The sequence below is a fragment of the Salmo salar genome, chromosome 14 (genome assembly GCF_965601325.2).
Source record: "Salmo salar chromosome 14, fSalSal1, whole genome shotgun sequence".
Taxonomy (NCBI): Eukaryota; Metazoa; Chordata; class Actinopteri; order Salmoniformes; family Salmonidae; genus Salmo; species Salmo salar.
Window position 1 is genome coordinate 82,285,122 of NC_138304.1, and position 12,251 is coordinate 82,297,372.

At 42.3% G+C, this 12,251-nt stretch overlaps 1 protein-coding gene across 2 annotated transcripts in view; it reads right to left on the bottom strand.

Moving 5' to 3' along the window:
- The window catches only part of LOC106570304 (DNA topoisomerase 2-beta), a 52,532-nt gene that overhangs the window by 37,602 nt on the left and 2,679 nt on the right, over nt 1-12,251 (bottom strand). Inside the window, exon 2 of one of the 2 annotated variants that reach the window (XM_014142479.3) lies at nt 558-764. In XM_014142479.3, the coding sequence (XP_013997954.1) occupies nt 558-764 (207 nt within the window). Of the gene's footprint in view, nt 1-557; nt 783-12,251 lie in introns of both variants that reach the window. The other variant, XM_014142478.3, reaches the window with a different exon arrangement.

Genomic DNA, 12,251 nt, shown 5'->3' on the forward strand with positions numbered 1-12,251 from the left:
CAAGCACTGATCATGACACAAACTGTACACACCCCTCGTTGGTGGAGAGAATTTTGCAGGTTTGAAGCTTATTTCCAGCAATTCTACACATTTTGTCATGGGGTGCAAAGAACATTTAACAGTTTTAAAGCAAATTTTCTTTCAATTCTATACATTTTGCCATGTCTAATGTGTATTCATGTGATATTTGAGTGACTAATTACAACAATATCTATGGGCAAAGAAACCTAAATAAAAAAACAGCTGACATGGGCTAGTGTATGTGGAGATTTCTGAAAAGGTATAGCGCTCTAAGGTCTGCAATGACTAACATGACAAGAGGAGCTGATGATTCACTACCCAATTTAGAAATTACACCTTGTGCATTCACCTATTACAACTTTCAAGAGCAAGTTTAAAGCCGAACCCCTCCGTTTGGGAACCACTGGTGTAGAATAGGAGTAAAGTTAATTTGGCACAAAACAGGAGTGAAAAAAAAGATATTCACAATTTTGTTTTCTGTTGCACCCTCCTGAACACAACCTAGACGTCTATAGTCATGAAGAAAGCGAACCCACCTGGGTGACCGGTTCCACAGAGCCGATGTAGGTGTCGGGCCTCAGTAGGATGTGCTCCAGCTGGGTCTTCTTCTGGTATACCCTCTCCACTGACATCTTCTCTCCTCCCTTCTTCTTGGCTCCTCCACCTCCTCCCTCGGGCTTGCCCCCATCGCCCCTGCCGTTCGCCGCCGCTGCTGCCTCCTCCTCCCTCTTCTTGGCAGCATTCTTCTTATCAAAGAGGGTCTGGTATTAGACACATGTGCACAACTTTGTTAAAAATGACACTAGAGATAAATGATTGAACTCTGTGTCTGCAGGCACTGGCAGCTGATTGTCAGAACTAAGGCACAGCAGTAGCCGTTTTGTTTGAATTTGATTGTTTGACACGGGACTACCATCCAAACTCATTCCACGGAGGGCTGAGTGTCTGCAGGTTTTCGCTCCTCCCTTGTACTTGATTGATGAATTAAGCTCACTAATTAGTAAGGAACTCCCCATACCTGGTTGTCTAGGCCTTAACTGAAAGAAAAAGACACTCAGCCCTCCATGGAATGAGTTTGACACCCCTGGTCTAAATCCTACTAGACCAGTGTAGCCTCAAATTCTTCTGTCAATGCTCCTTAACGCTTTGGTTGGTTGGTTGATTAGTGGGTTGGTTGGAACTTGGAAGGTTTACTTGGTTAGGCTAATTGCCCAGCACACACCCACAGTAGACACCATTGGTTAAGGCAGTGGATCTCATTGTTAAATACTTAGGATTGCACCCAAGGAGAGGCCAAAAAGTGACTGAGCCTGAGGAGCAAACTTTATCAAATAAAAATGTAAATGTTTCAAGCATAGGGAAATCTAAACTGTATTGTTCTGGTAATGTATGTACACAATTGATCCAGAGCCGTTGAGCATGCAATAGGCTTATATAAACTGAGCAAATAATCTACTGTGCAATAACAAACACAGTGGTTGAGTAAAATGCAGTCCCTGTCACCTGTGGCCCTTGAGATCTGTTTACATTTCTCTATGGGGAGGTATCTGAGCAACAGACCCTCACAATTCTCATCAGCCTATTAGTAACAAACAGGGGACCCAAGACAGTTCACTCCATATGGTCTATGGTTTACCCCAACTCTCACAGCAAGTCATAATCAGATTATCAAGCCAAAGCAGCCATTTAGCTCACGACAGTCCACCACTCTGTGATATTTGCTTTGACAAGATATGAACGGACAATGAATCTTGAGTACTGTAATTTCCGGGCTATTGAGCGCACCTGAATATAAGCCGCACCCACTGAATTTTAAACAAATTATTATTTTGAACATAAATAAACCGCACGTCTATAAGCCGCAACACCTCGGCCGTCTGCTCTCTGTGTTGACCCAGTCTTCCAGCTCATTTTCTAGTTCGAGCCATCTGCTTTTCTTCCCTCTGAAAGCTTTACTTGTCTTTTTGCACTGAGTCAATTCCTCACGCTGCTGTTTCCAACGTCTTATCATCGACTCATTAAGACCAAGCTCCCGTGCAGCAGCTCTATTTCCTTTTCCAGCCAGATCAATCGCCTTCAACTTGAAAGCTGCATCATATGCATTTCCCCGTGTCTTTACCATGATGAGGGTGACAAAATGATTACCGTAATCAGAATGATGGGAAGTTAGAGAGTGCTCGATTTAATCTAAACAGTAAACAAAAAGGTTGTTTGACCTTAACCCGTTCGGCAATTTCATTGGTCTAATGAAAGCTTCATGCCGGCAAAAAATTGAGCACGTCACAGAATGTGTTTTTTTGGAGAAAAAAAAATTGAAAGCGGGAAAAATCCATATATTAGCCGCGTCATTGTTTAAGCCGTGAGGTTCAAAGTGTGGGAAAAAGTTGCGGTTTATAGTCCGGAAATTACGGTATTATATATTAGGTCTGCTAAGAACCTAATCTTGGTTGCTCAAACACACTGAAAGAATTCTGCATGACCTCATTATCGCATCTTCTATCAGACAGCCAGCTGCTCCATTGTCTATCTGCTGCCAGTGGCACCCAAATTGACCTGTGTGAAGCTAGCCACAATAAGGATTCGCCACAATAGTGGAATGTGCACTTCGCCTTCAAAATAAAAGTCCCCCAATTGAAAGTGATTCAAACAGATACAAAGTGGAATCATGCCATATTTGCACTAGATAATGCTAAAAAAGGTCGGAATGTTGTTATACAAAATATAATAATTTGTTAATTTGACACAAAAGTAAAAACTCTTTGGATAAATTAGACTTTACAATTGCATTGGGGGGGGCATACTTATACGCACTGCACATATCAAAATCAAATTTTATTTGTCACATGCACCGAATAAAACAAGTGTGGACTATAGCGTGAAATGTTTACTTACGAGCCCGTTCCCAACAAAGCAGATAAAAAGCAAGAACATTTGCAAATAGATACAAATCGCTGGTTGAAAACTGTTTTCTGCCCCTCCCAAAAGATAGAATTTGTAGATAATTGGCCCTCTTTCTGGGACTCACCCACAAACAGGACCAAGCCTGGCCTGTTGAGGAGTGACGGACTCCATCCTAGCTGGAGGGGTGCTCTCATCTTATCTACGAACATAGACAGGGCTCTAACTCCTCTAGCTCCACAATGAAATAGGGTGCAGGCCAGGCAGCAGGCTGTTAGCCAGCCTGCCAGCTTAGTGGAGTCTGCCACTAGCACAGTCAGTGTAGTCAGCTCAGCTTTCCCCATTGAGACCGTGTCTGTGCCTCGATCTAGGTTGGGCAAAATTAAAAATGGCGGTGTTCGCTTTAGCAATCTCACTAGTATAAAGACCTCCTCCATTCCTGCCATTATTGAAAGAGATTGTGATACCTCACATCTCAAAATTGGGTTACTTAATGTTAGATCCCTCACTTCCAAGGCAGTTATAGTCAATGAACTAATCACTGATAATAATCTTGATGTGATTGGCCTGACTGAAACATGGCTTAAGCCTGATGAATTTACTGTGTTAAATGAGGCCTCACCCCCAGGTTACATTAGTGACCATACCCCCCGTGCATCCGGCAAAGGCGGAGGTGTTGCTAACATTTACGATAGCAAATTTCAATTTACAAAAAAAAAAACAACAATGACGTTTTCGTCTTTTGAGCTTCTAGTCATGAAATCTATGCAGCCTACTCACTCACTTTTTATAGCTACTGTTTATAGGCCTCCTGGGCCATATGCAGTGTTCCTCACTGAGTTCCCTGAATTCCTATCGGATCTTGTAGTCATAGCAGATAATATTCTAATTTTTGGTGACTTTAACATTCACATGGAAAAGTCCACAGACCCACTCCAAAAGGCTTTCGGAGCCATCATCGACTCAGTGGGTTTTGTCCAACATGTCTCTGGACCTACTCACTGCCACAGTCATACTCTGGACCTAGTTTTGTCCCATGGAATAAATGTTGTGGATCTAAATGTTTTTCCTCATAATCCTGGACTATCGGACCACCATTTTATTACGTTTGCAATTGCAACAAATAATCTGCTCAGACCCCAACCAAGGAGCATTAAAAGTCGTGCTATAAATTCTCAGACAACCCAAAGATTCCTTGATGCCCTTCCAGACTGCCTCTGCCTACCCAAGGACGTCAGAGGACAAAAATCAGTTAACCACCTAACCGAGGAACTCAATTTAACCTTGCGCAATACCCTAGATGCAGTTGCACCCCTAAAAACTAAAAACATCTGTCATAAGAAACTAGCTCCCTGGTATACAGAAAATACACGAGCTCTGAAGCAAGCTTCCAGAAAATTGGAACGGAAATGGCGCCACACCAAACTGGAAGTCTTCCGACTAGCTTGGAAAGACAGTACCGTGCAGTATCGAAGAGCCCTTACTGCTGCTCGATCATCCTATTTTTCCAACTTAATTGAGGAAAATAAGAACAATCCGAAATTTATTTTTGATACTGTCGCAAAGCTAACTAAAAAGCAGCCTTCGCAAATGGAGGATGGCTTTCACTTCAGCAGTAATAAATTTATGAACTTCTTTGAGGAAAAGATCATGATCATTAGAAAGCAAATTACAGACTCCTCTTTAAATCTGGGTATTCCTCCAAAGCTCCATTGTCCTGAGTCTGCACAACTCTGCCAGGACCTAGGATCAAGGGAGATACTAAAGTGTTTTAGTACTATATCTCTTGACGCAATGATGAAAATAATCATGGCCTCCAAACCCTCAAGCTGCATACTGGACCCTATTCCAACTAAACTACTGAAAGAGCTGCTTCCTGTGCTTGGCCCTCCTATGTTGAACATAATAAACGGCTCTCTATCCACCGGATGTGTACCAAGCTCACTAAAAGTGGCAGTAATAAAGCCTCTCTTGAAAAAGCCGAATCTTGATCCAGAAATTATAAAAAACTATCGGCCTATATCGAATCTTCCATTCCTCTCCAAAATTTTAGAAAAAGCTGTTGCACAGCAACTGACTGCCTTCCTGAAGACAAACAATGTATACGAAACGCTTCAGTCTGGTTTTAGACCCCATCATAGCACTGAGACTGCACTTGTGAAGGTGGTAAATGACCTTTTAATGACGTCAGACCGAGGCTCTGCATCTGTCCTCGTGCTCCTAGATCTTAGTGCCGCTTTTGATACCATCGATCACCACATTCTTTTGGAGAGATTGGAAACCCAAATTGGTCTACATGGACAAGTTCTGGCCTGGTTTAGATCTTATCTGTCGGAAAGATATCAGTTTGTCTCTGTGAATGGTTTGTCCTCTGACAAATCAATTGTAAATTTCGGTGTTCCTCAAGGTTCCGTTTTAGGACCACTATTGTTTTCACTATATATTTTACCTCTTGGGGATGTCATTCGAAAACATAATGTTAAATTTCACTGCTATGCAGACGACACACAGCTGTACATTTCAATGAAACATGGTGAAGCCCCAAAATTGCCCTCGCTAGAAGCCTGTGTTTCAGACATAAAGAAGTGGATGGCTGCAAACTTTCTACTTTTAAACTCGGACAAAACAGAGATGCTTGTTCTAGGTCCCAAGAAACAAAGAGATCTTCTGTTGAATCTGACAATTAATCTGGATGGTTGTACAGTCGTCTCAAATAAAACTGTGAAGGACCTCGGCGTTACTCTGGACCCTGATCTCTCTTTTGAAGAACATATCAAGACTGTTTCAAGGACAGCTTTTTTCCATCTACGTAACATTGCAAAAATCAGAAATTTTCTGTCCAAAAATGACGCAGAAAAATTAATCCATGCTTTTGTTACTTCTAGGCTGGACTACTGCAATGCTCTACTTTCCGGCTACCCGGATAAAGCACTAAATAAACTTCAGTTAGTGCTAAATACGGCTGCTAGAATCCTGACTAGAACCAAAAAATTTGATCATATTACTCCAGTGTTAGCCTCCCTACACTGGCTTCCTGTTAAGGCAAGGGCTGATTTCAAGGTTTTACTGCTAACCTACAAAGCATTACATGGGCTTGCTCCTACCTATCTTTCCGATTTGGTCCTGCCGTACATACCTACACGTACGCTACGGTCACAAGACGCAGGCCTCCTAATTGTCCCTAGAATTTCTAAGCAAACGGCTGGAGGTAGGGCTTTCTCCTATAGAGCTCCATTTTTATGGAATGGTCTGCCTACCAATGTGAGAGACGCAGACTAAGTCTCAACCTTTAAGTCTTTACTGAAGACTTATCTCTTCAGTAGGTCCTATGATTAAGTATAGTCTGGCCCAGGGGTGTGAAGGTGAACGGAAAGGCTGGAGCAACGAACCGCCCTTGCTGTCTCTGCCTTGCCGGTTCCCCTCTTTCCACTGGGATTCTCTGCCTCTAACCCTTTTACAGAGGCTGAGTCACTGGCCTACTGGTGTTCTTCCATGCCGTCCATGGGAGGGGTGCGTCACTTGAGTGGGTTGAGTCACTGACGTGGTCTTCCTGTCTGGGTTGGCGCCCCCCCCCCCCCCCTTGGGCTGTGCCATGGCGGAGATCGTTGTGGGCTATACTCGGCCTTGTCTTAGGACGGTAAGTTGGTGGTTGGAGACATCCCTCTAGTGGTGTGGGGGCTGTGCTTTGGCAAAGTGGGTGGGGTTATATCCTGCCTGTTTGGCCCTGTCCGGGGGTATCATCGGATGGGGCCACAGTGTCTTCTGATCCCTCCTGTCTCAGCCTCCAGTATTTATGCTGCAGTAGTTTATGTGTCGGGGGGCTAGGGTCAGTCTGTTACATCTGGAGTATTTCTCTTGTCTTATCCGGTGTCCTGTGTGTATTTAAATATGCTCTCTCTAATTCTCTCTTTCTCTCTTTCTGTCTTTCTCTCGGAGGACCTGAGCCCTAGGACCATGCCTCAGGACTACCTGGTATGATGACTCCTTGCTGTCCCCAGTCCACCTGGCCGTGCTGCTGCTCCAGTTTCAACTGTTCTGCCTGCGGCTATGGAACCCTGACCTGTTCACCGGACGTGCTTGTTGCACCCTCGACAACTACTATGATTATTATTATTTGACCATGCTGGTCATTTATGAACATTTTAACATTTTAACATTTTGACCATGTTCTGTTATAATATCCACCCTGCACAGCCAGAAGAGGACTGGCCACCCCTCATAGCCTAGTTCCTCTCTAGGTTTCTTCCTAGGTTTTTGGCCTTTCTAGGGAGTTTTTCCTAGGGAGTTTTTCCTAGCCACCGTGCTTCTTTCACATGCTTTGCTTGCTGTTTGGGGTTTTAGGCTGGGTTTCTGTACAGCACATTGAGAATATCAGCTGATGTACGAAGGGCTATATAAAAATAAATTTGATTTGATTTTGATTTGATTTGATACAAGTAAAATATAAATAACGAGGCTACAGTGGCTTGCGAAAGTATTCATCCCCCTTGGCATTTTTCATATTTTGTTGCCTTACAACCTTTTTCGGGTGTTTGTATCATTTGATTTACACAACATGCCTACCACCTTGAAGATGCAAAATATTTTTTATTGTGAAACAAACAAGAAATAAGGCAAACTGAAAACTTGAGCTGCAAGTCTCTTGGGGTATGTCTCTATAAGCTTGGCACATCTAGCCACTGGGATTTTTTCCCATTATTCAAGGCAAAACTGCTCCAGATCCTGCAAGTTGGATGGGTTCTGCTGGTGTACAGCAATCTTTAAGTCATACTACAGATTCTCAATTGGATTGAGGTCTTGTCTTTGACGAGGCCATTCCAAGACATTTAAATGTTTCCCCTTAAACCACTCAAGTGTTGCTTTAGAAGTATGCTTCGGGTCATTGTCCTGCTGGAAGGTGAACCTCCGTCCCAGTCCCAAATCTCTGGAAGACTGAAACGGGTTTCCTTCAAGAAATTCTTGATGGATGGCGGTTAGCTAGTTCCCAGTCCCTGCCGATGAAAAACATCCCCCACAGCATGATGCTTCCACCACCATGCTTCACTGTGGGGATGTTGTTCTCGGGGTGATGAGAGGTGTTGGGTTTGCGCCAGACATAATGTTTTCCTTTATGGCCCATTAGCTCATCTGACCAGAGTACCTTCTTCCATATGTTCTCCCACATGCCTTTTGGCGAACACCAAACGTGTTTGCTTATTTTTTTTCATTAAGCAATGGCTTTTTTCTGGACACTCTTCCGTAAAGCCCAGCTCTGTGGAGTGTACAGCTTAAAGTGGTCCTATGGACAGATTCTCCAATCTCCACTGTGGAGCTTTGCAGCTCCTTCAGGGTTATCTTTGGTCTCTTTGTTGCCTCTCTGATTAATGCCCTCCTTGCCTGGTCCGTGAGTTTTGGTGGGCAGCCCTCTCTTGGCAGGTTGGTTGTGGTTCTATATTCTTTACTTTTTTAAATAATGGATTTCATGGTGCTCTGTGGTATGTTCAAAGTTTCTGATATTTTTTTATAACCCAACCCTGATCTGTACTTCTCCACAACTTTGTCCCTGACCTGTTTGGAGAGCTCCTTGGTCTTCATGGTGCTGCTTGCTTTGTGGTGCCCCTTGCTTAGTGGTGTTGCAGACTCTGGGGCCTTTCAGAACAGGTGCTGAGATCATGTGACACTTAAATAAAGTCCACCTGTGTGCAATCTAACTAATTATGGGACTTCTGAAGTTAATTGGTTGCACCAGATCTTATTCAGGGGCTTCATAGCAAAGGGGGTGAATACATACGCACACACCACCTTTCCGTTTTAAATTCTTTTGAAACAAGTAATTTTTTCCATTTCACTTCACCAATATTAGTCTCAGCCAGGTGTGTAACTTGGCCTTCTCCAGGGTTCCTTCTAGGCTCTGGAACTCCCTTCCTCTAGTCATCCGTGACTCGGAGTCCATCACTATCTTTCAGTCCCTCCCAAAGTCCCACCTCTTTGACAAGGCCTACCCTTAAGCACCTCTTCCCCCCCACACACACACGCAAAGAAATACACTACAAAGACACTCCTCTCTTCCCCATACTGAGCAGCACCTAACCCAAAACCTTAACCAGGTTCATATCCTAACTCCAATCCCACCCCTTACACTAAACCGGGTTCGTATCCCAAATCCCAACCCTACATCATCACACTCTTTCCCTTCTTTGAGCCAACCCCTCTCTTAATTCATGTTATTGTTTAGTCTTAGGTTTTGGTTTGACTCTTGTTTTTTAGTTGTTCCCTTTTGATTTCTAGAATTGAAGAGTGACTTTGGATCCTTGAAACGCGCTGTATAAGTCCCATGTATTATTATGACCCCCCCAATATCAGAAACAGGTCAATTTTGACCCCCCCCCCCCCCCCCCCCCCACGTTACCGGTCAAAAGTTTGGACACACCTACTCATTCAAGGTTTTTTCTTTATTTTTACTATTTTCTACATTGTAAAATAATAGTGAAGACATCAAAACTACAAAAAAACACATATGGAATCATGAAGTAACCATAAGTGTTATTAAGAAAATCAAAATATGTTTTATATTTGAGATTCTTCAAATAGCCACCCTTTGCCTTTGACAGCTTTGCACACTCTTGGCATTCTCTCAACCAGTTTCACGAGGTAGTCACCCAGAATGCATTTCAATTAACAGGTGTGCCTTCTTAAAGCTAACTTGTGCCATTTCCTTCCTTCTTAATGCGTTTGAGCCAATCAGTTGTGTTGTGAGAAGGTAGGGGGGTATACAGAAGATAGCCCTAATCGGTTAAAAACCAAGTCCGTATTATGGCAATAACAGCTCAAATAAGCAAAGAGAAACGACAGTCCATCATTACTTTAAGACATGAAGGTCAGTCAATGCGGAACATTTCAAGAACTTTGAACGTTTCTTCAAGTGCAGTTGTAAAAAACAATCGCTTTGATGAAACTGGCTCTCATGAGGACCGCCACAGGAATGGAAGACCCAGAGTTACCTCTGCTGCAGAGGATAAGTTCATTAGAGTTACCAGCCTCAGAAATTGCAGCCCAAATAAATGCTTCACAGTTCAAGTAACAGACACATCTCAACTAGAGGTTGACCGATAATAATTTTAACACCGATTATTGGAGCAACAAAAAAAATCCAATACTGATTAAATCGGATGATTTATATATTTGTAATAATGACAATTACAACAATACTGAATGAACAATTAACACTTATTATAATACATAAATAAAATCTATTTTTTCTGAAATAAATAATGAAACATGCTCAATTTGGTTTAAATAATGCAAAAACAGTGTTGGAGAAGAAAGTAAAAGTGCAACATATGCCATGTAAAAAAGCTAACGTTTAAGTTCCTTGCTCAGAACATGAGAACATATGAAAGCTGGTGGTTCAATATTCCCAGTTCTTTAATATTCCCAGTTAATAAGTTTTCGGCTGTAGTTATTACAGGAATTATGACGTGTCGACTATTTCTCTCTATACCATTTGTATTCCGTATACCTTTAACTATTGGATGTTCTAATAGGCACTTTAGTATTGCCAGCCTAATCTCGGGAGTTGATAGGCTTGAAGTCATAAACAGCGCTGTGAAGCAAGCATTGCTAAGAGCTGCTGGCAAACGCAGTAAAGTTTGAATGAATACCAGCGCTCAGTCAGACTGCTCTATCAAATCATAGACTTAATTATAATATAATGAACACAGAAATACGAGCCGTTGGTCATTTAATATGATCAAATCCGGAAACTATCCTTTTGAAAACAAACCGTTTATTCTTTCAGTGAAATACGGAACCGCCCCGTATTTTATGAAACGGGCGGCGACCTTAAGTCTAAATATTGCTGTTACATTGCACAACCTTCAATGTTATGTCATAATTATGTAAAACTCTTGCAAATTAGTTCACAACGAGCCAGGTGGCCCAAACTGTTGCATATACCCTGACTCTGCGTGCAATGAACGCAAGAGAAGTGACACAATTTCCCTAGTTAATATTGCCTGCTAACATGAATTTCTTTTAACTAAATATGCAGGTTTAAAAAAAATATACTTCTGTGTATTGATTTCAAGAAAGGCATTGATGTTTATGATTAGGTACATTCGCGCAACGATTGTGCTTTTTTTGCAAATGCGCTTTTGTTAAATCATCCCTCGTTTGGCAAAGTAGGCTGTGATTCAATGATAAATTAACAGGCACCGCATTGATTATATGCAACGCAGGACAAGCTAGTTAACCACACATGGTTGATGATATTACTAGGTTTACTAGTGATTGTGAAGATTGTTTTTATAAGATAAGTTTAATGCTAGCTAGCAACTTACCTTGTCGTCCTGCTGCACTTGCATAACAGTTGGTCAGCCTGCAACGCAGTTTCCCCGTGGAATGCAATGTAATCGGCGTCCAAAAATGCAGATTACCGATTGTCATGAAAACTTGAAATCGGCCCTAATTAATCGGCCGACCTCTAATCTCAACATTAACTGCTCCGAGGAGAGTGCGTGAAGAAGGCCTTCATGGTTGAATTGCTGCAAAGAAACCACTACTAAAGGACAACAATAAAAAGAAGAGACTTGTTTGGGACAAGAAACACAAGCAATGGACATTAGACTGGTGGAAATCTGTCCTTTGGTGTGGAGTCCAAATTGGACATTTTTGGTTCCAGCCATCGTGTCTTTGTGAGACGCAGAGTAGGTGAACGGAGGATCTCCACATGTGTATTTCCCACCATGAAGCATGGAGGAGGAGGTGTTATGGTGTGGGGGTGCTTTGCTGGTGACACTGTGATTTATTTAGAATTCAAGGCACACTTAACCAGCATGGCTAACACAGCATTCTGCAGCGATACACCATCCCATCTGGTTTGGGACTATCATTTGTTTTTCAACAGGACAATGACCCATCACACCTCCAGGCTGTGTAAGGGCTATTTGACCAAGAAGGAGAGTGATGGAGTGCTGCATCAGATGACCTGGACTCCACAATCCCCCAACCTCAACCAAATTAAGATGGTTTGGGATGAGTCGGAGTGCAGAGCGAAGGAAAAGCAGCCAACAAGTGCTCAGCATATGTGGAAATTCCTTCAAGACTGTTGGAAAAGCATTCCAGGTGAAGCTGGTTGAGTGAATGCCAAGAGTGTGCAAAGCTGTCATCAAGGCAAAGGGTGACTATTTGAAGAATCTCAAATATATTTTGATTTGTTTAACACTTTTTTGGTTATTACATGATTCCATATGTTATTTCATAGTTCTGATGTCTTCACTATTATTCTACAATTTAGAAAAATAGTAAAATAAAGAAAAACCTAAACTTTTGTACCATGATGATCTTGATGAATT